Below are 26457 nucleotides of genomic sequence, written 5' to 3'. Positions count from 1 at the left end.
CACTGTTTCAATTCCTTGGAATTGTTTGCCATTTTTGCAAACGATTCCCTTATCGATTCTAGTCGCCCCGAATGACGTCACCACGTTGCGGAGCGTCATTTACCTGGCAGGAAACACGGCGCGTAAGCGGCTCAAACGCTCAAAAGTTTGGTTATACTTTACGAGAACGGATGACAACAGGGCAACTTGCAATACTTGCAAAGTAGATATTTCATTTAAGGGAGGAAACACTGCGAATATGCAAAAGCATTTGCTCACAAAACACGTGATAACCTTAAATGAATGTCGTGTTTTTAATTCCGCTCCGGACTTGTGAATCTCAACCCAGCAGCAGCGGTAACGTTTGCACGTCCTCTCCCGTTAATGCGGCAGGTAAATAATCAACTAACAGTGCATATTATGTTAGTGCGATCTGCCTTATTACAAAACCTGCCATTACTGAGCATTTAGGTGACCATGATGAGAGAGACAGAGTCTGGCTGGCTCAGATGCTGGCAGCTCTCGCTGCAGTCTACCGGTAGCATCTCCTTTCAGGCCAGGATAGACGAATGTCACCGAGCAGTGACTAAGTTTGTGGTAAAAGGCTTGAACGCATTTGCCACAGCAGATGCCCCCGATTTTCGGTAAGTGAATGCGTTTAATTGTAGGCAGGGACATTACTGGATATTCTTGTGCAATTGCTACAGAATAATTCATGTTATATTTTGTTACTGCTACAGAAGAATATTTATTTTATTATTTTACATTTACAATTTTTTTCCCCGGGGACCCTGTGACACCCCATTGAAGAGCCGTAGGCTGTGGATCTCTTAAGATCTCACTGTTGGGTTTGTAAGGCCATGTTACTCCTAAATTTCTATCTTCTTCAAAGAGAAGATATAAAACAAAGTTCTAAGCTAATCGACCTTAGTGTTCTCCTTTTTTAAAAAGAATCGATAAGAGAATCGATAAGAGAATCGATAAAGAATCGAATCGTTAAACAGAATCGAAAATGGAATCGGAATCATGAAAATCTTATCAATACCCATCCCTACTCCTGACATTGTGTTTTACATCATCCACTTTTTTTAGAGGGTCAATTTTAAGCTAGCTGATGGACTGAAACTCAGTTTAAATCACTTACCCAGCTCAACGTTTTTTGAACTGCCTGAATGGCCATTTTAAGGAAACTAACAAAAGAAAAGTGACTAAAGGGAAAGCTATCCAGGGCTCAGCGCTGGCAACATGCAAACAGCCCTCATACGAACAAAGGATCAAAGTGATTATGACCAAAGTACTTATTGGTAAAATAATGGAGACAAGTGAAAAAAGACTAAAGGGTCAATGTCCTATTATGTGGCATGTCACACAGAGACTGAGTATGTCAGCATACTCTATCTGGTGGAGGGGTTGAACGTGAGCAATAGCTTCTCTTCCAGTTTGTTCCTCCTGAGAACTCTTGGGAAGTGGAGACACTGTTGGGATGTCTGTTCATTACAAGATGGAGTCTATCAGTAGTGTGTGGTTGGATTTATGAAGCTGAGATCAAATACTCACTAAATGTTTCCTTCTCATTGTTCCAGTGTTGACACTAGCTGTTCAGATAAAGAAACCAGGTTCTTTGGGAATCTGTTCTGTGCAGCAGCAGAGAGAGAACAGCAGACAGGAGAGGAGATACTGGAGCTGTTATCATCAGTGTGCATATATAAAACATTCCCTCTGAAATGGAAATGGTGTGATTTTCTCATGGACCTGTACTCTTATAAGACTAAAAAAGGCTTGAGTGTCCTTCCATCATTACAGTCAGTTTTCCAGTCAACTCCTGCCGTCTGGTCCATAAACCTCTCAGAGAGAAAGACCTCCATCCTCCTGGAAGTGCTGAAACTCCAACCAGAGAAGAAACAAGTGAAGCTGACAGGCTGCTCACATGAAGAGAGTGAAGTGAGGAGTTTACTCCAGTGTCTGCCTTATATCTCACAGCTCAGGTAAATGTACTGCACTAACATGATTAACTCTACATAAAAGCTCTCCAAGTTATATTTTTTGCAACCACTATTTGATTTTCATAAGAACCATAGAATGCTTGTCAATACTTGCATTGGCTTGTACATATTATGAACTAATAACTGGACAAATGCAGTTTACCAAGTTGAGCTGATAAATAAAAATACCAAACAGAAGAGTTTTTGTGGAACCATCGCAAGCAATGCATGGGTGATAGTGTTGTGGGACTTTGATATTAATCGACTTTTGAAATATTCATAAATAAAAGGGCAAGCATGAGTCTTGATCGCTCATATGGCAGTGACGTGCAGCGGCATGTTCATCCTACTTATGACGTGCAAAGTAGACTAAGTAGGTGACATAAAAGAAAAAAAAGAATTTGGGAGCAGCGTTTGAGATACTTTTTTACGTTATCATGGGGTCACAAGCCAGTAAAACACATAAGTTAACTTAAAGAAACGATTGTACGGTTATGCGGCCAGGTTTCAACAGTATTGGAAGGAGCTGGCAAAATGAGAAATTAATGTTATGGAAGATCTCTTTTTGTGCTGATACTTTTAAATATCTTAGATCATAATCCTGCCTACACCATTAAAATGGCTGCTCCAAAACAAGTCAAAAAATTTTGTTAAAGAAAATTAGAGAACTGGAGGCTATTGGAAGGCCTCAAACCAGATGGTGGACTCCTGAAGGGAGCCGTCAAGCTGAAGAAAGAGTCTTAACAAGCTTGGTCAGCCTGTGGGACTGCAGAGGCAACTGACAGCTACTACTGGATTATGACTTCAACAGTAACTGAAGGAAAAACTTGTGGAATGAGTTCAATGACACCATGGAACAAGACTTTCGGTGGACATCATGCAGAGATCTGAGCCAGTGCCTCTTCACCTTGGTTTTAGGAAGAACAGTAGAGTTTTCATCCTGATTTTGGAACAATGGACCAACTCTTCATCCTCTTGAAGGGACGTGAGTTGGTTCAAGCAGTCCACATGTATTTGGTGGACTTAGTGAAGGCATTGAACTGTTCCTCTGGGATTCCTTTATTGGGTGCTTTAGCAGTACAGGTTATCAGGCCTGTTGTTATGAGCTTTTCAGTACCTGCACAACCACAGTAAGCGCTTGATTGCCAGCAAAACGTCAGAATCATTTCTACTGGGTGTTGGACTACTGGGTCGTCCACCTAGCCACCTACAAGGAGGCTAGGTGGAGGTCACTTACCTAGAAGTTGATCTTATTTCTGCGTTTTGCAGATGTTGTGGTTCTGTTGGCTTCATTAGATGGTTTGCAGTGGAGGGGTTTTAAGCCAAGTATAAAGTGGTGAGAATGAGAAGCATCCCGAAATTTGAGGCCATGGTTCTTGGTTGGAAAGGAGTGGAGCTTCCACTGTTGGTTAGAGACGTTTTGTTGCCCCAAATGGATTTCAAGTATCTTGGGGTCTTGATCATGAGTGAGGCGAGAGGGAAATTGACACCTCAGGTGACACATCAGACATATTGAGTGTAAAAGCAAAGCTGTCAATTTACTGGTCAATTTACAGCCCAACCCTCATCTATGGTCATGAACTCTGGGTAGAGACAGAAAAATTGACATCCAAAGGGTGGGTGTGTGAGGTCAGATATTTAGGAGGGAATCAGAGTAGAATCATTACACCTAGACAATAGTATAATATATCAGAGTGAGTTTTCAAAGTTTTGTAGTGCTCTCACATATGCTAAAATTGCCAAAGACTTTAAAATGCATCTCCATAAACTTTATATAGCCGCTTGAAGTTACTCATTGATTGCAGGCTCAAAATGTTTCTTCCTTTTTGTTCCAGTGTTATTCCGTGGAAGTTAGATGAAGAAATCAGGTTCTTTGGGAGTGTGTTCTGTGCAGCAGCAGAGAGAGAGCAGCAGACAGGAGAGAAGATACTGGAGCTGTTATCATCAGTGTGCAGATACAAAGGATTTCCTGTCAAACAGAAATTGTGTGATTTTCTTGTGGATCTGTACTCTTATGAGACCAAAACAGGATCGAGTATTCTTCATTCATTACAGTCAATTTTCCAGTCAGCTCCTGCAGTCTGGTCCATAAACCTCTCACAGAGAAAGACCTCCATCCTCCTGGAAGTGCTGAAACTCCAACCAGACAAGAAACAGGTGAAGCTGATAGGCTGCTCACATGAAGAGAGTGAAGTGAGGAATTTCCTTGAATGTCTGCCTTATATCTCAAAACTCAGGTAAGCAAATTGTACTTTGCATCATTAATGCTACATCAGATGCTTTGAAAATGATTTATAGATGTATTTTAAGCCAAAAAGTTTGGTATTATTGTACGGTTTAAGTATTCATATAAATGCAGCACAAAAAGTAAGAAATTTTATCTTTGGTTGATTATTTATTTCTTTGCTTCTTAGCAATACATCTCATACTGTTGGAAAGCCTGTGTATTACAAGTAAGGAAAATGTTTTGTGGGTTGAACACTTGAGGGATCAGTTGGGCATGCTGTTCATGGCAGAGTCAACAACACAGCTACATTGGCTGACTTGCAAGAATGGGATGCCATCCCAAGGCAGTGTGTGACCAAGCTGGTGACCAGCCCAACCAGGAGGAGGTACCAGGCTTTTGTGGTTGTGTATGGTTCTGCCAGGTGCTACTGAGGCACCTGTTTATTAAATGAATCATTTGTTATATTGCAAATATGTCTTGTTTCTTCAGACTTCAATCCCCCAATTCAATAAATGACACCTTTCAAAAGTGAATAGCAGAATAGGCAGTTTGTGTCATGGTCCTGGGCCATGTTGGCCCAGTATTCTTAGTTTTCTTGTATGTTTGTATTTTGTTCCCTATTTAGGCCATGTTTCCTGAGTTGCCCTGTTGTGTTGTTCCCTAAGTGTTTTCCCTTCGTGGCTTTTACCCCCTGTGTGCCCCTCTGTGTATCTGTGAGCCCTCGTCTCTCCTTATGTTTTATTCCATGTTTCCCCAGCCCGTTATGTCTGTGTTTTCCCCGTGCTCTCTCTCCTCCTGTCTGAACCTCTGTACTTCCTGCTTGACTCTGCCTGTCTCCCGTCAGTGTTATGTTCATCCCGCCCTGTCTCGTTATGGTTATCTGTGTCAGCTGTGTTCCCCGTGTGTTCCCACTTTCCTCGTTAACCCTCTGTGTATTTCTGTCTGCGTCTCCCTCTGTTCGGCGTCGCGTTCTCCCTCATGCTGTGTGTGGTTCTCCCCGTATATGTTACAATTAGCTTTTCCCAGTGTAGTTTAGTTTTGTATTGCTTTGGTATCACTGCTTTCGTTTGTCACCTGTCAGCAATAAAGCTGCATTTTGAGTTTATCCCCTGAGTCCGTGAGTTTGCATTTTGGGTCCTCATCCTGCCTGCCACACAGCGACCATGACAGTTTGGTATTGGCAGAAAAGATTTGGCAAGTTTTGCTCACCCCACAAATGCAGTTTCCTTACAAATGTGGCCCCATTTGAGGGGAAACAAAGCATGTTTTCAACAGGACTTAATGCCAAAAAGCATTGTTACCGCAAAGAAATAATTGACTAAACGCAAATTTCTTCACTTTTTCTGTTAGTGTTTGTGTTGTGAGTCAGTCACAGTCTAAAAACAATGTTCAGCTGCTCTGATGGAAGACGGCTTTAAAATGGACTTTCATTATTTACAGGACACACATGGACAGGATGGAGTCCATCAGTAATGTGTGGTTGTTTATGCAGCTCAGATGAAATCATCACTAAATCGTTCCTTCTTATTGTTCCAGTGTTGTTCCTTGGTGGTCAGATCTTTATGAAGGAACCAAAAGAACCTTGATTATTCTGTTCTGTGCAGCAGCAGAGAGAGAACAGCAGACAGGAGAAAAGATACTGGAGCTGTTATCATCAGTGTGCACATATCAAACATTCCCTTTTAATGACAGAGACATTTCTGATGAATATCAGTGTGACTTCTTGTTGGATCTGTACTCCCATATGAAGGCCTATGAGTCTAAAACAGGCTTGAGTGTCCTTCCATCATTACAGTCAGTTTTCCAGTCAGCTCCTGCAGTCTGGTCCATAAACCTCTCAGAGAGAAAGACCTCCATCCTCCTGGAAGTGCTGAAACTCCAACCAGAGAAGAAACAAGTGGAGCTGAGAGGCTGCTCACATGAAGAGAGTGAAGTGAGGAGTTTCCTTGAATGTCTGCCTTATATCTCACAGCTCAGGTAAATTAATTCTACTTTACATCATTAATCCCAAAAGCTGATTCTGTCTGTCTGGATGTAGCATTTTTTGTGGGCGAAATATTCCATCACTCATCCAAGTGACTTCTTCAGTCTTAGCTGACTGCAGCTGAATACAGTACATTGGCATAACGATTGAAACTAACAACCCTTGGTGAGTCCTTCCTCGACATTCAAGTGTGTGTATGAAAGCACTGGGCACAGGTACAAGACACTGTTTTGATGATTGTAGTGAGGCTCATTTAGTGAACAACGGGTAGCACCATTGGTCGCTCGTCCCTGCAGATTGCTTAACCAAGTGGCCCATCATTGTATGAATTTTTTGGTTGCTTGAACTGCTATTTTAATTACATCGTCGTAGTGAATAATAATAATCAAGCAACAATTAACTGAATGTTAATGTTCTTACCCTGCGGTTTAACTTCTACAGCACAAGTCTTGTAATTAATTTGCAACACCATTGCCTTGTCAATAATAAGCCTGTGTGCTTTTGATTGGTAATATAACTACCATTATTAAAAATTAAACAATGAAGCAACCACCAGGGAAAATAAACCTGATCCACAAACACTAGTAAAGGAATCAACAAATGTGCTCTGAAAGCTAATCTACAGATATTATCTCCATTTTCCACATACCTGTGCCGGTCACTGCCATCTGCAACCAAGATGAGAGCAAAATGCTGTGAGAGACTGGACAGTGGGCTACAGGCGCACCTTATAATAAAGTTAGAGGAGATTCGGAGAAGTGACTGTATTTACAAGCACTACTCCAAAGTGAAATACTTACCACAAAGAATTTCTCCCTACAGTTATGAGTAAGGAATACAGTTAGAAATATGAACAAGATGGAGTCCATAAGTAGGTTGTATTTATGTAGCTAACATCAAATCATCACTAAGTGTTTCCTTCTTATTGTTCCAGTGTTCATCCTCCAGTAGAATTTTATAAAGAAATCAGGTTCTTTGTGAATCTGTTCTGTGCAGCAGCAGAGAGAGCGCAGCAGACAGGAGAGAAGATACTGGAGCTGTTATCATCAGTGTGCAGCTTTGAAACATTCCCTCTAAATAACAGAGACATGGGTGTTGAAGAAAATGAATATCAGTCTGACTTCCTGCTGGATCTGTACTCCCATGTGAAGGACTGTGAGACTAAAACAGGCTTGAGTGTCCTTCCATCATTACAGTCAGTTTTCCAGTCAGCTCCTGCAGTCTGGTCCATAAACCTCTCAGAGAGAAAGACCTCCATCCTCCTGGAAGTGCTGAAACTCCAACCAGAGAAGAAACAAGTGAAGCTGAGAGGCTGCTCACATGAAGAGAGTGAAGTGAGGAGTTTCCTGCAGTGTCTGCCTTACATCTCACACCTCAGGTAAATAAGTCATCATTTCTGTTACTATATACTGTATCTGTTCAGAAATGTATTGCTGGGATATTTTAAGCTAAACAAATCCAAAAATTATTTTTACAAAATCCAATAGTGATATATTTTTTCATCATTATTGAAACGATATTTGTGACTTCATTTATATGTTATCATATTTCAGTTTTATTTCAGTTCTTCCCTTATTTAAGAGGGAAACATTGCGCCCTGTAAACAACTGTGTTTATTAGACCTTTTCTTCAGCTGAAACATGTGCAAACATACATAGAAATACAGCATAGAGAGTAGAAACAGTTTGTAAAATTCTAACAACCTTTTTAACAAAGCCTGAACTCTTTGGCTACGTTCACACTGCAGGTGAAAGCGCATCAAATCCAACTTTTTTGACCCTATGCGACCCATATGCGATCATGGTATGACAGTGTGAACAGCACAAATCCGATATTGTCAAATCCATCCTGGGTCACTTTCGTATGTGGTACTGAATCCGATACATATCTGATGTTTTAGAAAGTGACTGCTGTTTGAATGGTCATGTCGCATTAAAAATACGTCTTTTACGTCAGTGACACAAAACAGACGCCAATTATCAGCACCGGAGAAGACATCGTGAACGCTTCCTGGCCATCCCGTGTAGATGTTAGTGAAACTGTTAGGAAGACAACGTGAACATTTTATTTGTACTGTAAAATCTGCAGATTCTGACAGAAATCAGCAACTATCCTTTGAAGCACCGCTCCTCTCTAAAACAGCAATAAGGATCATTATTAGGCCATATGTAAATAACAAAATAACTTTATAACTTAAAGCAAAATTGGGAAACATAAAGTCCGAAACAAGTCTTTATATTAAGGGCTATCAGTCAAACAATATTGTTTGCTCTGAGTCTAAACAGAGCGCGTTGTGTGTGACGTCGTCTTTTGCGGATGCGGGCCGCTTTGAGGGTTCACACTAGAGCACATTTGCTGTCACATTTTATTTGTAGTGTGAACGAGCAGACAGAAAAATCAGATTTGATCAAAAAATCGGAATTGAGCATTAAGACCTGCAGTGTGAACGTAGCCTTAGTGTCAGGGCTAACAAGTGGGTGGATTCAGACGTAGAGTTGGAGGAGCTCAACAGTGTGTTTATTTACAGTGCCAAAAATATTTACAACAATCTCAACAATGTGCAGGGGGAAAAGGCATTCTGGGCAGGGGATCCAAAGTGTCCAAAGTGTAGAGTGCTCTCACTCTCTCACACTCAGGGTCAGGCTCGTGACACCACAGGAGAAATTCCAAAAAAACTGTGCATAGGGAAATAGACGGTCAAAATCTGCAACGGCACAGGCAGAGCACAATGCAGTCAAGGCCAGGGTTACAACTAACTGTTTCAGTTTAACAATCCAGTGATTGAAAAAGGAAATTATAAGCCATCAATGAATGCACAAGTAAAATAGTAAACACCCCTTCCAACCTAATTCAGAAACTGAGTAGGAAGGTGAAGCTACTGTTGTACAAGATATGAAGTGTAGATGTTGTTGTTCCACTCATGTTCATCACAAACCACAAACAGCTACACTTCAGTGCGCAGTGATTGCACACACAGGATTAGTGTTTGTGTTAGAGCACTTCGCTCTCGCTCTGCAGGCCTACTTGTTGTTCCTAGAGTATTTAAAAGTAGAATGGGAGGCAGAGCCTTCAGTTTTCAGGCCCCTCTTCTGTGGAACCAGCTTCCAGTTTGGATTCAGGAGACAGACACTATCTCTACTTTTAAGATTAGGCTTAAAACTTTCCTTTTTGGTAAAGCATATAGTTAGGGCTGGACCAGGTGACCCTGAACCCTCCCTTAGTTATGCTGCAATAGATGTAGGCTGCCGGGGGATTCCCATGATGCACTGAGTTTTTCCTTTCTCACTCAGTATGTGTTAATAGACCTCTCTGCATTGAATCATATCTGTTATTAATCTCTGTCTCTCTTCCACAGCATGTCTTTATCCTGTCTTCCTTCTCTCACCCCTCCCTGAGCCTGGTTCTGCCGGAGGTTTCTTCCTGTTAAAAGGGAGTTTTTCCTTCCCACTGTCGCCAAACTGTTTGCTCATAGGGGGTCATATGATTGTTGGGTTTTTCTCTGTATCTGTTATTATACGATCTACTGTACAATATAAACGCTCTGAAGCGACTGTTGTTGTGATTTGGCGCTATATAAATAAAACTGAATTGAATTGAATTGTGAGTCAGTAACAGTCTAAAAACAATGTTCAGCTGCTCTGATGGAAGACGGTTTTAAATGGACTTTCATTATATACAGGACACACATGGACAAGATGGAGTCCGTCAGTAGTGTGTGGTTGTGTTTATGCAGCTCAGATCAAATCTCCACTAAATGTTTGTCTTTTGATGTTTCAGTGTTGATCCTGAGAATTCAGATTTTTGTGAAGAAGCTAAGTTCTTTGGGAATCTGTTCTGTGCAGCAGCAGAGAGAGAACAGCAGACAGCAGAGGAGATACTGGAGCTGTTATCATCAGTGTGCACATATGAAAGATTCCCTCTTAAAGAGAAATGGTGTGATTTTCTTATGGACCTGTGCTCCTATGAGACCAAAACAGGCGTGAGCATCTTACCATCATTACAGTCAGTTTTCCAGTCAGCTCCTGCAGTCTGGTCCATAAACCTCTCAGAGAGAAAGACCTCCATCCTCCTGGAAGTGCTGAAACTCCAACCAGAGAAGAAACAAGTGGAGCTGACAGGCTGCTCACATGAAGAGAGTGAAGTGAGGAGTTTCCTTCAGTGTCTGCCTTACATCTCACAGCTCAGGTAAATTAATTCTACTTTACATGTTGAATTCTGCATCAGGAGAGCTGCTCTGAGGGAACCACAAAAACTGGCAATTATGGAATGGAAACAGTTTGGGGGCACAAAGCTATTTTTTTAAATACCCAAACATTCTGGCTTGATAACACCTAGTTCAAAATAAAACATTTATTTTGATTAATGGCAGTTCCTTTCCCCAGATAGATTAGATTCATATAGAATCACTCTATGCTGAGAAAACATTCTTAAATCATTGTGTAATTTCCATTTCTGCAAGAAGGCAGTCTTGCAGTCGAAATGCTCATGTTTGGAAAACATATGCTCAGCTTTGGGGTCAGCTGGCTTGGGTGGCTTAGGAGACTCAGACTCAGGGGTTCAGGCCCATGATAAACAGTTTCTATGGAGCCAGCTTAGATTTAGACATAGAAACAACAGCCTGGACAAGGCTGGGCCTGGCTGCAACAGTGACCTTAGGTGAGGAATGTGACAATGCCATTTCCTCTCAGAAGTGGCAGCTGTGACCAATGGGTAGAGAGTAGAGTCCAAGGTAGTTGTAGTCCCTCATCTACTCTTGCCAAAGGTAAATAAATCAGAACTTTTCTGAAGCCTCCTCCCAAATTGTCAACGTTGCTTCCGTATGTTCAGGGCTCCAAGTGCGGCTTGCCCATAAGTGGTTGCTGGGTGCATTACTAGCCAGAGTGTACTATAGTGTTTTGCAGTATAATCACCCAAATGCAGATTGGAAGACGGGCAAAAGTGAAATGAAAATGCACCTGTAATAACTATGATATGAAGCCCACAGTAGAATGTCCATAAGAAGAAAAGACAAACTAAAGCCAACAAATAAACATGCTTTAACCAAAGACAACGTGGGAAATACAGTTATGTCCAAATATATTTGGACACTGACACAATTTTTTTTACATGTTTACTGAAACATATCCCAATTATAGTTATATAATGGACATGGACATAATGTGTAAACTCTCAGTTTTCATTTAAGGACATCCACATTCAAACTGGATGAAGGGTTTAGGCGTTTCAGCTCTTTAACATGTGCCACCCTCTGTTTATAGGGACCAAAAGTAATTGGACAATTGATTCCAAGGTTAATTCATGGGCAGGTTTCTTTGTTATGTAATTATGAATTAAGAAGATAAAAGTCCCGGAGCTGATTTGAGGTGCTTGCATGTGAAAGATTTGGCTCTCAGTAGATTGCCTGCAGTCAAATGAGCTCTCCATGCAGGTGAAACAAGCCATCCTTAATCTGTGACTACAGAAAAAATACATCTGAGAAATTGTTACAATATTAGGAGTGGTGAAACCTACGGTTTGGTACATCCTGAAAAAAAAGAAAGCACTGTTGAACTCAGCAAAAAGACCTGGACTTTCACAGACGACAATAGTGGTCGTTGATCGCAGAATCATTTCTGTGGTGAAGAGAAAGCTGAAACCAACATAATGGAGAATATTTTTTAATTAGGCTGTGCCTCAAACATTTTAAATACAGTAGTTATAAAAGCAGCAAAGTTCTGTGATATTTTGGTTGATGGTTCCATAATTATTTCTGCAACATTAAGTAATAATTTTTTCCATAAAACCATTGTACTAGTTTAAATTGTAATATTTACTTATCATCATTATTATATTTATACCATGACTTTATCTACGCAAGATGCTTTACCAAGAGGGATTCAAATGTAAAACTACAGTATTTTTATGTATTTATATTTAATTAAATATAAGAGTTAAAGTCCCCAGTATGATAATAGTCACAAGATAGAGGGCACACCAAATGTATAATTTAAAGAGCTGGGTACTCTGTATGCAGCATACACATAAATGACAATCATGACCCAGTTTTCAACCCTAATGGTGCAAGAAAGCAGCAGTCTCATCCATGAGGAAAAACTCTACTAATATACAATCACTGAACTGTGGGGATACCTTCACTACATTCAAAATGTACCATGTCTTTTCATGAAATACTATCAATACTCTTTTTTTCCCCCTTTTTCTTGTTCCAGTTTTTTTACTTTATGGGCAGATGAAGGAGGAAGGTTTTTTGGGAATCTGTTCTGTGCAGCAGCAGAGAGAGAACAGCAGACAGGAGAGAAGATACTGGAGCTGTTATCATCAGTGTGCGCATATCAAACATTCCCTGTTAATGACACATATACAGATCTTCAATATCAGTGTGATTTCCTGCTGGATCTGTGCTCCCATGTGAAGGACTGTGAGACTAAAACAGGCTTGAGTGTCCTTCCATCATTACAGTCAGTTTTCCAGTCAGCTCCTGCAGTCTGGTTCATAAACCTCTCAATAAGAAAGACCTCCAGCCTCCTGGAAGTGCTGAAACTCCAACTAGAGAAAAAACAAGTGAAACTGACAGGCTGCTCACATGAAGAGAGTGAAGTGAGGAGTTTCCTTGAATGTCTGCCTTATATCTCACAGCTCAGGTAAATGAACTGTATTTTAAATGGTTAACTCTATGGTTTTGTGAAAGACTGGGATCAATCCCTCATTTCTTTATATTTTTCCAGACTTTCCTGGTTTCCTGGCTGATTTGTTTTAGGATACCATATATATGTCTTTCACTTTAATTTTAATAATATTATTTATGTCTGTGTCCATGGCCTTTGTATTGTTAGTCCAGTCCAGTTTATTGGCCCAGATGCTTCTCTAGGCAATTCCACTGGCACCGATCGACAAAGTCCTCGGTCAGTTTTCTGTCTTTGTTGGCCCGATTGATGATGAGGCCAACAACTGCTGAGTCATCAGAGAACTTTTGACGGAAGCAGTTAGCAGACAGTTAGCATCACTAAGTGTTTCCCTCTCATTGTTCCAGTGTTGCTTCTCGGAGGCAAGATGAAGAAGTTGCAACCTTTGTGAATCTGTTCTGTGCAGCAGCAGAGAGAGAACAGCAGACAGGAGAGAAGATACTGGAGCTGTTATCATCAGTGTGCAGATATGAACGATTGCCCCTTAAAGAGAAATGGTGTGATTTTCTGATGGACCTGTACTCTTATGAGACTAAAACAGGCTTGAGTGTCCTTCCATCATTACAGTCAGTTTTCCAGTCAGCTCCTGCAGTCTGGTCCATAAACCTCTCAGAGAGAAAGACCTCCATCCTCCTGGAAGTGCTGAAACTCCAACCAGAGAAGAAACAGGTGGAGCTGACAGGCTGCTCACATGAAGAGAGTGAAGTGAGGAGTTTCCTGCAGTGTCTGCCTTATATCTCACAGCTCAGGTAAGTTAAACTAATGCTTAGTTACCAGGTGACTTTGAAAGCAATTTTTAATTTACAGTCTAATAATGTATTTAAGCATTTTTTTTGTTAATCTAATCTGAAGTCATCATAGCTAATAACACACATGTAATTAGACCCTTGTCCTTCTATTTTATCTGCCTTGGTTAATATTTAATCATAAAGTTCTTCACTCTTTTTCTACTTTACATGATTAGCTTTATATAAGAACAGATAGATTATGGGTAAAAAGATATAACAACAACATTTTGAGACCTGTAAATCTAAATATTATTTAACTGTAGCCTGGCTAAATCAACCAGCCCAAAACACAGATTATCTTTGGGGTTCTTTTAATCTGAATTATAAAGTAAGCGTCCAGATGAAAGGTTGTAAAAACAAGGAAATAAAATTGCTACACACAGTTCTCATCAAGTAACAGCTGTGTGCACTGGTAACCCACTGCTACTGCAGGTAGTTGTTCCAACTTTTCAGAGTCTGGAACTCAAAGATGTCTAATGTCAATGTGTGACTGATATAAACCCGTCCAGAAACAAAACAAACTTAGCAGTGCAAAAATGACTCTAGTGGCTTCTCCTGCTAAATTACAGAGACCAAATTAAACAGTTAACCACAGTACATTTTCCCTCTTACAAATGAAACATTACAATACAGATGTGAACTCAAATACATACAGTGCATTAATCCAGCAGAAAAACGGAGTACAGCTCCCCCTGAGATGATTAGTGAAGTCAAACACAGCAACACCTGGTGCCTTAACTATTCCACCCTTTGCGCTTAAACAGACCATGCAGTGAAAACACAGCGTTGAACACCCATGTTACACCAATACAAGCTAGCACTTCTGTGAATGTCTCCGTAGATCCCCATCATCCCTTGCGCTCCCAGGGGTACCCCAAAAGAAACAGAGCCAGCCAGTGGCATGTCCCATAACACTGACCTTCCACCTGGCTACATTACTCTTTTAAATAATTATATATTTCACTGTCACCAATATTATATTTACCCACTGTGATTTCATCCACACAGGATTATATGTCAGTTAAATGTCAACTTTACTCCATTTCATACGGAAACATGTTCACCGCTGTGTTGGACTTTGTCAGTTGTGTGTTGCTTTGAAGTCTAATGCTGTATTTTACATACATGTATGAGTTCATGAAACTGAGCTGTTATTATGGATTAAAGAACAACAACCAAATTACATACTGTTCTTTTCAGAGTGCTGATTTTGGTTGTTATTTTTTTAGGTATAATGACTTTACAATCTCATTTATTTAATAAAAAATAAACTCACAGAGCACTGATTTAACGACAATAATTCAGTCTTTATAAAATTCACAAAGAAAGGAAAATACTCCATAAAAAAACAGAATAAGTTCAAACTGGTATTTGTTATATGATATGTTTTGCATTCTCCACTGCAACCACTGAACATCCAAGGTATGGACATTGAGGCTGTGGACAGCTACAGGTACCTTGGTGTTCATCTGAACAATAGACTGGACTGGACTCATAACTCAGACGCCCTCTACAGGAAAGGGCAGAGCAGGCTGTACCTGCTGCGGAGACTCAGGTCGTTTGGAGTGGAGGGCCCACTCCTGAAGAAATTCTATGACTCTGTTGTGGCTTCTGCTATCTTTTATGGTGTGGTCTGCTGGGGGCGGCAGCATCTCTGCTGGGGACAGGAAGAGACTGAACAGGGTGATCCGAAGGGCCAGCTCTGTTCTAGGATGCCCTCTGGACCCAGTGGAGGTGGTGAGTGACAGGAGAACGGCGGCTAAGCTGTCATCCCTGTTGGACAACATCTCCCACCCCATGCAGCAGACTGTGACAGCACTGAGCAGCTCCTTCAGTGGGAGACTGCGGCACCCACGGTGTGGGACGGAGAGATTTCGCAGGTCTTTCCTCCCCACTGCTGTCAGACTCCACAACAAAGACTTTAACTGATCAAGCACACACATCCACACATGTGCAATAATACTAAGTGCAATAATCCTTTCTGTCATCGTTGTATTTTTACTCAGTTGTATATAGTATTTGTATTTGTATTCTATTTTTATCTTATTGTATATTTATTTTATTTTATTCTACTGTATATAGTATTTTATTTTATTCTATTCTGTACAGCTGTGTACTGTATTTATTCTTATTGTATTCTAATTTTTGCCTCATAACTTTTGCACTGTCCACTTCCTGCTGTGACAAAACAAATTTCCCACGTGTGGGACTAATAAAGGTTATCTTATCTTATGTTATTGGCTTTTCATTGCTGTTCAGATGACCTGCATATGTGTAAATATTTCTTCTTGTTGTTCCAGTGCTGATCCTGAGACGTCAGATGAAGAAGCAGTCAGGTTCTTTGTGAATCTGTTCTGTGCAGCAGCAGAGAGAGCGCAGCAGACAGGAGAGAAGATACTGGAGCTGTTATCATCAGTGTGCAGATATCAAACATTCCCGTTTAATGAGAGATACATGGATGATGACTATCAGTGTGATTTCCTGCTAAATCTGTACACCAATGTGAAGGACTATGAGACTAAAACAGGCTTGAGTGTCCTTCCATCATTACAGTCAGTTTTCCAGTCAGCTCCTGCAGTCTGGTCCATAAACCTCTCAGAGAGAAAGACCTCCATCCTCCTGGAAGTGCTGAAACTCCAACCAGAGAAGAAACAAGTGGAGCTGACAGGCTGCTCACATGAAGAGAGTGAAGTGAGGAGTTTCCTTCAGTGTCTGCCTTACATCTCACAGCTCAGGTAAGTGAAACTAATGTTCTGGAAACAGCTTCACAGGAAGTGAAATTATAACTCTCTCGTGTTCTTATAAAAACCATTTATCTGCTGTCCACTTTGAATCTTTAGTTCTTGGTGTTCATCATTTCTGCTCTTTTGTCTCTTTGATCTTCAGGCTTTCCATAGACATGTCCTTGCTCCTGTTTCAGTGGGTAAGAAGAGGCAGAGTGGTCTGTCCACTGGCTGTGGAAGAGCTTTCTCTTGTGCCTAAGAAAGCTCGACCATCACAGAGAGTGATGTTGAGGGCTGTCAGTAGTTTGGCTTCCCTGCTGAGACACTGGACAGTCGAACGGTTGGACCTGACTGAGAGCTGCATCCCTGCTCAGGGTCTGATTACTCTGCTGCTCCATGATGGTCCTCTAACAGTCAAGTAAATGTCTTTCCTGAACATCACAGGCCAAATAAAATGTAGTTTTTAAAAACAGATTAACTTGTTTTTCTCTCTCTTTATTTTTTGCAGACTGAGTGAAGAGAGCTTCCAGCAGCTTCTGTGTCTCCTCCATGAAATCCAGGACAAGGACTTGACGTTGTCCTTCTTCAGTAAGGTTGGTGGAGACCTGACCTCCTGCTGTCTGAACTGGGAGCTTCTTCACTATCTGCTGCAGCAGGCGTCAGCTCAGACCATCACTGTGAACCTGAGGAAGAACCTCTTCTTACAGGAGGAAACCACACGTCTGCTTCCCTTTCTGGACAGGATTGTGTTTAAAAGGTGCTGAATGTAGTTTGATCTTTTACCAAACACAGTTTCTGCTGTTTAATCAGGAGGATTTGAAATGCTGTCTCATCTTTAATCAGCAGTTTATGGATCCTTTAAACAAAGTTGGAAATAAACTGTTTATTTTCAGGCCCAGTCCCAGCTTTGTGATGAGCTCCATCAGAGAGCTCTGCAGAGCTCATGACAGTCACGCTGTGCCCAGTTTACTGAGGTCACTTGGTCATGTGATCAACCTGAGCTGCAGAGAGCTGGACTCAGTGGACTGTGCTGCTCTGAGCTTCATCCTCAAACACGGAGACAGAGTCAAACTGAACCTCCTGTGGACTTCCATACCAGCAGAGGGAGCAGAGTCCATCCTCTTCATGCTGGACAACGTTTCTCATCTCAGGTCAGATATTAGAGCTTGTTTCTCAGTGCTGTCCAACACAGTCATCAGCTGGTTCATTTCTGTATGTGTTTTCCTTGCAGTGTTGACAGGAATCAGCTGCTGAGGTTCATCCACTGCTGTGCTGCCTGTGACGTCCAGCAGGAGGCAGCGTCAGGCCTGCTGAGGACTCTGCAGCACAGCTTGGATCTGTCCTGCTCCTCCTGTGTGGAGCTACCAGAGGAGGATCAGCCTGAGCCTCTGAGTCTGACTGCTGATGACTGCAGGGCCGTCTCCACCATCCTGACACACAGCAGCCGGGACACACAGCTCGACCTGCGAGACTGTGAGGTGGAGGACAGCGTGCTGGACCTGCTGTTTCCTGTCCTCCACAGGGTCCGCCTCAGGTGGGAAAGACCACAGAAGAGTCTAAACCAGAGAGAAGCTTGTTCACACTGGTGTTGATGCATCCTGACAGTTTCTCTTTGCTCTGTTTGTCCTGTTTAGAGTCAGTAAAACTGTCCTCGTCCAGCTGCTGTCTCTGGTTCCTGTGAACAGTGAGAGGGACACAGTGAGGCGGGCGGTGTCCCTGTGTGCAGCCCTGGGTGGAGAGCTGGATCTCAGTCACAGCACGCTGGATCAGAGGGTCTGTGGGGCTTTGGTCCAGATGCTGGACTCGTGTGAAGGGCTGACAGAGCTGGACCTCAGTCACTGTCAGCTCACTGACCAGCTGCTGCTCCCTCTCATCACACATCTGCACAAAGTCCAAGTCCTGGAGTGAGTGTCACACACTGATCCTTCTCTGGGAGGCACCAATAACCATCAGCCTGTTCACACACACTACAATAATATGATGTGCAGTGATCACTTAGAGCCACTTGTTGTGTTTGTGTTACAGTCTGAGTCACAATCAGATCACTGATGCTTCGACTGATGTGTTACTGCAGCTGCTCTCCATCAACCCCTCCATCGACTGTGTGCGGTGAGCCAACATGAATCAGTCTCCATCAGTGAAGGAGTTTCTCCTCAGACTCTCAGAGGAATCATTCACAGTCTGAGCTCACATGGATTCATGTTGTTCTGAGTGAATGAGTGACGTCTGCTCTCTCTGCTTTGGTCTCTTTCTAGACTCTACAGCAACAACATCGTGCACAGAGCAGCCTTCAAGGAACACAAGCAGTGTGAGATCTGGTGAAGCACTCGTCACCATCATCATCATCATCATCATCATGATGAACATCATCATTATCTGGGATTCACTGGTTTCCTCTGTTCTTGTCGTCATTACATGAAAATAGTGGGTGGAGTGGGAGCACTGATACTGTGTTCATGGACTCAGTGTAATGTTGTAGTGTACGACACATTGACATTAGATCAGATGGGTTTTGAAGACCATCTTAATTTTTTTTTCTTTTTTCTACAATGACTTGAAGACAGTTTATATGGAGACAACGAGCAGCCAACAGTGTTTGTTTCAATTACCCACTGTTGCTTTTGTTTCTGAGCTACTGCAGATTTTTCTTTGATGAAGGTCAGATGTCTAACTGGTCATGTGATGATGTAACAGTCCTGGGTCTTGGACCCACAATTTTGAGTTTTGCATTCTCGGTCTAATCTTTTGGATTTCAAGTCTTTATTTCCCCATGCAGTTACTTCCTGTTTTATTTTGATAGTCATTTGTCTGTGTTCCTTTTGTTTGCTTGTCCTGATTGGTTTCAGCTGTGTCTCATTCCCTTAATCTGCCCACTTTTATATTTACCTGTTAAACCTGAGAGTCCTGCATACTGGCCTTGCTGAAACTTGCCAGATGATCATCTTGATGTTTACACATCTGATATTTCTGTAATAATTGTGATTCTGTTATTTTATTATTGAGACAAAACACAGAAGCCATCACCATTTATCAGTGCAGTGAGTCGGTCATATTTATTATTTGTACTTTTGTGATAATGGTATTTATTCTGGTCTACATGCTTCAGACAGGACAAAGTAGAGAGACTCTACAATGATGTCTCAGATTAACGATGCAATAAGTGAGCAATCAGGATAAAACCGTGTTTGGTACTTTAACATAACTGGAAGAAATGATCATAAACATGTAAATCATTTTTAGTTTGTATTTCATGTTAAGAGATACATGTGATAATGATCATTTTCTGTCCTCTTTCTGTCTCATTTATAATGAGGGGTGGCTGTAGCTCGGGGTAGAGCAGGTCAACTACTAATATAAAGGTTGCTGGTTTGATCCCTGGCTGCTCCAGCCTGCATGTCAGATGTCCTCAGGCAAAATGCTAACCCCAAGTTAAGCACAGAGAAAGTGCCTGTATGAATGTGTGGATGAGACATGTTGTGTAAAGTGCTTTGAGTGCTCCAGGGGCCCGTTCTTCGTACCTCGCTAAGTAAGTTAGCTGGATTTGATTGTTGACGATTTCGCGTGATCCTGGATCGTTCGGTTCTCCGAAGCTCATCCGGGACTTGCTGTCATAGCAACAGAGCCGTAAGCGTAAACCTGCTCGGGAGCAGGTTCACTTTATGTAAACAGGATTAGATCGCGGCCACTCAGGTATGTCCGCTTCATTTATACGAAAGCAACAGCGATATTTTACCACTGTTTCACCATAAATAAATATTATCAATGTAACTAAAGATAATGCAGTATTTGATTCTTTTATTGATGTCACACAGATACATACAGGTCATTTCCTAAAAAAAGGGAAATGTACTATTAACATTCTATTACATGTATGTGATTATTACAGATGCAATTCATATTTTAGAGTAGTAATAGTAAATTACTTCGTGTAATCAAGATGAGACCACGGCTATAAAAGCGAAGGTGGATTTGGGAAGTCTGTCGCAGCCATGTCCTGTCCGTTTACGCGAGCAGCCCATTGCGGAAGGTGCAAGATTGATAAGGAGAGTCCTCAGAATCCAGCGTATATTGCGGGACAGACAGGATCCTTTCGCTCAGCGCGACAGTGTGCTCATTGAGAGATATCGATTTTCCCGTGAGGGTATTATTTACTTAACCAACTTGTTGACGAGGGGGTGCAGGACCACCACCTGTCTTTTTGTGCTCTGCCCTTTTCTTGGTTGCTGTTATAAACAAACAAACAGATTATTTCAGGGTCTCTGTCCAAGAGACGAAAAGCAATATAAGTGATAAATATTACCATTCTATAGAATATTCTTATATTTCACTTTTACTTGTTCCCATGTTCTAGTGGGTCCTGTTGTGGCTCTAATGTGAAAGGGGATATAATATAACATAATATAATGTAATATAATATAATATAATATAATATGGTGTAATATAATAAATCTACCCTACCGCCTACTGGTGTTGGCCAGAGGGGCCGATGGCGCGATATGGCAGCCTGGCTTCTGTCAGTCTGCCCCAGGGCAGCTGTGGCTACAACCGTAGCTGCCTCCACCAGTGTGTGAATGTGAGAGTGACTGAATAGTGGCCTTGAAAAGCGCTATACAAATCCAATCCATTATTATTATTATTATTATTATTATTATTATTAAATTACTTACGAGTTTAATTTGTCAGCAACTTTCTGCCAGCCCTCTCTCCTTGCTTTTGCAGCCTTTGCAGTGTTCCCTTGCGTTTTAATTAGACTCTGAAACTCCTAAAATCCCTCAATCAAGAGTTCTTGCTCTGCTGCCGAAAAATACCGAGCGCGCTCCTTCGACATTTTCGCCGACCAATCAAAGGGTTGCCGATCAATGTTTCTACTATCGATGCATAGCCCCTGTTAAGCCACCCAGTGATCTCACATTACTTCATCCAGCTATACTAGAGGTGGGAATCACCATACATCCCACGATACGATATTATCACAATACTTAACGCACGATACGATATTATTGCAATTTTTAAAAAATATTTTGCGATATTCAGATTCTGTACATAAAGGTAAACTTTATCAATATTCATTTTATCTAATATCAAAGTCTCACACTCAGTCTCTCATTTCAGTCAGTTTTATTGTTGACAAACTGAACGGTTTGTATTACAGTCTAGTCCAACTTAACTGAATGCAACCATCTGGTACAATTATATTGTATATTGTATATTATATTATATTACAATTAAATTAAAATAAGTAAACTGTCATGTTTATTCCTGCCAAAAAACAGTTAAACACATTTGGACAGTGAAGGAATATCAGGATTCTTGCTCAGAAAAAGGATCAACATGCTCTGAAGTCAGAGTTCCAGTCCACAAAAACCTTTTTTGTAACAAAATATCGATTTCTGCTGTCCCTGTATCGATACATTATTAGCAAACAAAATATCACGATACCACACAGTATCGATTTTTTCCCCCACCCCTAAGATATACTAATCGTCAACAGCAGGTGTGTTCGGAGAACCGGAATAGTGAGCTCAAAGTTGGTGCGATGATTTGACCTTGGATGTGTCATTTGATCTTGGATGTAGTAAGCGATGTACGAAGAACGGCCCCAGGAGTATACAAAAACACTGTGCAAGAATTTATCCTTTAATGTATTTCAGGTTTTTAAATGTAACTTTTTTTTACCATATTAATGTAGAGCTTCATATAGACTGGGGGAATAAATAATAAAAGTTTGGATGTCTGTAATCGACGTGATTCTGTTTCAGTGATTGTAGTTATAGAAAGTCAGTCATTATACAGTATCTGTAATTCAGGAAATTTGTACAGAAACAAAATGCCAGCTTGAGAGGGATGGGGAGATTGTATCATTCAGGAAATACTTAACGAGTATGTCAGTCTCATTTAGATAAAAGATCCAGCAGACTCGGATGTGTCAGTACAGCTGGCACAGTCGCACAGAGGAACCAGGATCACACCACATCATTTTCTCTTTGACAGTGTAACATCAGAGCATTAAGCTTTTGGATTGTTTGACCACACATACCAAAGGGCACCAACAGGAAAGACCCTAATTTACCTTTAAGCCCCATGTACAGGTAGAATTTTTCACTTTTACTGTTACTTTAGTCTTCTTGCTATACTTTAAATAACTTTTCAGTTCTATATTTTTTAGAACCTTTGTTTACAATCATTTATTTGCGTTACACTGATGCCATGTAACCAACACAGCATATTGCATGTCAGGCTGAAAGGTTAACATTCTGGAAAATTATTCAAAGACCTGAAGTGAAACAAACCTAATTTCATGGCAGAATCATAACTAATGCTCTTTGTAAGCTGATTTCAGCCCCTAAACAGTGGCCGAAGGAAAGAATCTGCAGAATAATGTGGACACATGTTAGAAGTTTCCTGTCGAGTGTACAAACACTAACACCTCACCCACACAGTAAAGTGTGTAGCTAGAAAGAGTGATATTAGTCTATATTAGGGCTGCCACAAACGATTATTTTGATAGTCAACTAGTCACCGATTATTTTTGCGATTAGTCGACTAATCAGATCATCATCCATTGAACGTAAAAGTACAGCTTATTGCACCAGCAGCATCTGCTCTTATATAACTATCATTAGCTTACAGCTTTAAGTGTTTAAGGTCTGTGCTAACTAAAAATAAAGACAAGATGATAGTTAATTGAATTCTAATTAAATGTGCAGATTGTTTCGGTGGAGTTTAATAAACTCAGCCGATTTACTCAGGAACAAATAAAATACTGAAAAAAGCCAAACAATAACATTTTTAAGTTATCTAAGTGACTTGTATATGTTTAACCTGAGTAGGGCGGTGGGTTTGAAAACGATCTGCCGGGAGTCCGGTGCTCTCATGGCCCCCGGCTAGCTATCGAGCTAGTGGGTAACAGACGCCTCCGAAAACGTCGGAGCGCTTTTGAAAATATGTGGTGTCCTGATAAACTGAGCAGATATTTGAGGTTTACACAGCTACATTCTCGCCTGAAAATATGTCAAACGTTTATTTTGTGACCCAGAAAGAATAATAAGAGTAATATTAAAACTAACTAGCTGCCGCCATTGTTGACAACTGCGCTGGGCCGCGCTATGAATTCTGGGACACAGTTTCTTCTTCTTCGGGGTTTAACGGCAGCTGGCATCCTTGTACATGCAGTGCTGCCATCTTCTGTTTCAGTCCGTTATTACACTCTTAAATCCTGCTACTTATTCCTGCTTTTGGGATCTTACAAAGCTTCAAATGACGCGTCGACTATTAAATCAGTCGTCGACGATTTTGATAGTCGACGTAATCGTGACTAGTCGACTAATCGTGGCAGCCCTAGTCTATATCCCTGTCTCAGACTTAAAAACACTGTGACGTTTTGCTGGCCTTTACTGCCACGTTCTACTTAAGTAAACACAGAATCTCACATTTTCTCCCTTTCCCTCAAACACACATTTTAAGTGCAAAAATAATTTATGGCAATAATCAGTAATATAAATAGCATCATTGCAGCCCTTGGTGAGCACCATGGACAGCAACCACAGTCAGTTTATACTATAACCTCACATTATCTTCTTCAACCAGACTATCACAAGGCAGAAACAGATCCAGGCATGCTAGGATAACACAAAGACAACTTTATTGTCATTAAGTCCATTAACCACAGGTCCTCAAAGCCTCACTGGATGTACCAACAACCAAACTCTTTTATAGAGATCCTCATTCAGCAATCGTTTCTAATGGATGTGCTTCTAGATCTATCACACACACATTACATTATGAGCACATATTTTCCAGATTTAGGTGGTAACAATATTTCAGTCCATAACAAAATCACAAACCATTCAACCATCAGAACTTTGTCCTTGTGCTACTGTCAGGTTTCCTGGGTCCAGCGTTTTCAGTTTTCTCATGTTCAATTTATTTCCCACATTCAGTTTTCTCGTTTTCTGTGCCAGCGTACCGCCTGTGTATTGTGTTCCAGTTATTTCCATGTATCATTAGTCAGACTAAGTTCAGCTGCGTACTCACCGGTTTCTAAACATTCATCACCCAGCCTGTATTTAAGTCCTCAGTTCCATCCGTTCATCTTCGCGTCATTGATGTTGATGTTGTCCTTCCCGTCTACATTCCGTTGTTCAGCCAGCCGTTCAGTCTTTCAGTCAGTCCTGCCGTCCCTGCTCTGTTCACTCACTCGCTCTAATAAATCATCATCATTCTGCACCGTGAGTCGTGCGTTTGGTTCGTCTCTTCCTCGCCTCCGTACACGACAACCCCTGACAGAATGACACGACCCGTGCCACGAAGACACGTGTATGACCCAGCGGACTCGGACCTATTCGAGCGGCAGGACGCAGCCCTCTCCATTTGGGCGGAGAAGCTCAGGTGGAAACAGCGGCTCTGCTCAGAGAGGGAGCACGTCTTTGAGGGGACTCGTCTGGCTCTGGGCGGGCCTCGGAGACCCCGCGGTCCTCCACCTGCTGCCTCACCTACATCGGAGCATTCGCCGCGGAGAGTGGGCGTCAAAGGGCAAGCTTCGCCCGCTCGCTCTCCCGCCGCCCCGCTCCTCGCTCGCAAGCCAGCTGTTTTATTCTCCGGCTCTTCCACTTCACCATGCCCAGCGACTCCGCCTCTCACCTTGGCTCAGCGGAGGCTCTCCCGCTCGGCCGCTCAGCTGTGTCCGCTAGGGAGCAGCTAGGCTCACGCCGCCGTCGCTCTTCCCGTTTGGAGCAGCAGTATCCGTCCATGAGCGAAATGGACTTTTTTTCTTTTACCTCACCCAAAGACTGTTCACCATCCACCCAATCAAAAGACTGTAAATGCTGACACAAACATCCATTGTCAATTTATTTTACTCAGTCTTACTTTCTACTGATTTTTTTTTCTTTTGGCAACCTTCAGTATCTTTATTTCTATAATAGTTGTCGTCATCATGTATTTGTTTATTAATTTACTTTGAACCCAATTCACAATTGTGTGTATCTTTTTCCTCTTCATTTATTCATGAACACATTTTCAGACAGTTTTTTTTTTCACCCATGTTTGGCGACCACCGCCGCCCTCTGGTGGTCAAAGTGCGAAACCACATGCTGTTGCCAGAAACATAGATGTGGGGGGTTTTTTTGTTTTGTTTTGTTTGTTTGGGGGGGTTTTTTTTGGGGTTGTTTTTTTTTTTTAAATTACAAAACAAACAGAAAAGCATTTATTTTTATTTTTTATTTTCAGCTTGTACCCAATAGTTGGCATGAAGCCTACTTTATTTGATGCTAACATAAATGAGCTGTGTTTATCTGGATATCAGCTGTGTAAACTTTACTGACCTGCTACAACGAATAACCAGAATGAGAGGCAAGCTAAAGCAAATTAGGCTATTTCTGTTAATATACTTTATTGATGATGGTGATGAAGTTTTGTCACTTGCAGTTGCCTGCAGAAAAACTGGACCCATTCCAACCACACATACATTTATGCTGTCTGTCTTTGCATTGTCTCCTTATAGTCTTCTGTTAGCTTACCAGAAATTTTCCAGGTCATCTGTAACTCCACTGAGCGCATTTAGAATCAGGTGGTTTGATCTTTTTAATCACATCTTCATTTGACATTACAAATAAACTGACAGGAGTGGAGAAATGTCTCACTCTTCCAACATGAGCTCTGAAATCTCTGCAGCATGCTGCAGGTGCTTTTTTTTCAGTGAGAAATATTAGCACAATTGGCAGTGAAGTAAATCAGTCTGATCACTTGATTTTAATATTCCAATTCTTTTAATTTAACGCACCATCAGTTGTGTTTGAGGGATCAGAACAATAAACCCTGAAAGACAGCCTCTCCAGATGACACTTTCAGCTCAATTAGCTGCAGACTAGGAATTTGTAGACTTAAAGATAAGAAGCACTTTAAGCTTTTCTAAGAAGGTGTCCAAACATGTCAAACATAATGTAGCTGGAAGTGAAAAGTAAAAAAAAAAAAAATGCCCATGAGAAAAGTGATCTGGAAAGAGTGTGTCTTAAAAAACAGCTTATGATCAAATAGATATTAAGGTCAACTTTTGATATCTTTTCACATGAAAAATTAAACAACACAGAAAA

The 26457-nt window shown here is 41.3% G+C and overlaps 1 protein-coding gene across 2 annotated transcripts in view; it reads left to right on the top strand.

Annotated features, from left to right (window-relative positions):
• LOC113016627 (uncharacterized) overlaps positions 1–26457 on the top strand; it is a 141005-nt gene that overhangs the window by 7585 nt on the left and 106963 nt on the right. For both annotated transcript variants that reach the window (XM_026159576.1, XM_026159573.1), the window contains exons 7-14: positions 1563–1964; positions 3797–4198; positions 5725–6165; positions 7107–7550; positions 9950–10357; positions 12382–12813; positions 13203–13604; positions 15944–16378. In XM_026159576.1, the coding sequence (XP_026015361.1) occupies positions 1563–1964; positions 3797–4198; positions 5725–6165; positions 7107–7550; positions 9950–10357; positions 12382–12813; positions 13203–13604; positions 15944–16378 (3366 nt within the window). The remainder of the gene's footprint in view (positions 1–1562; positions 1965–3796; positions 4199–5724; positions 6166–7106; positions 7551–9949; positions 10358–12381; positions 12814–13202; positions 13605–15943; positions 16379–26457) is intronic.

Source organism: Astatotilapia calliptera, chromosome 23 (assembly GCF_900246225.1).
Source record: "Astatotilapia calliptera chromosome 23, fAstCal1.2, whole genome shotgun sequence".
NCBI classification, from domain to species: domain Eukaryota; kingdom Metazoa; phylum Chordata; class Actinopteri; order Cichliformes; family Cichlidae; genus Astatotilapia; species Astatotilapia calliptera.
The sequence above is the reverse complement of the archived record's forward strand: the minus strand, read 5'-3'. Positions and strand labels throughout refer to the sequence as shown.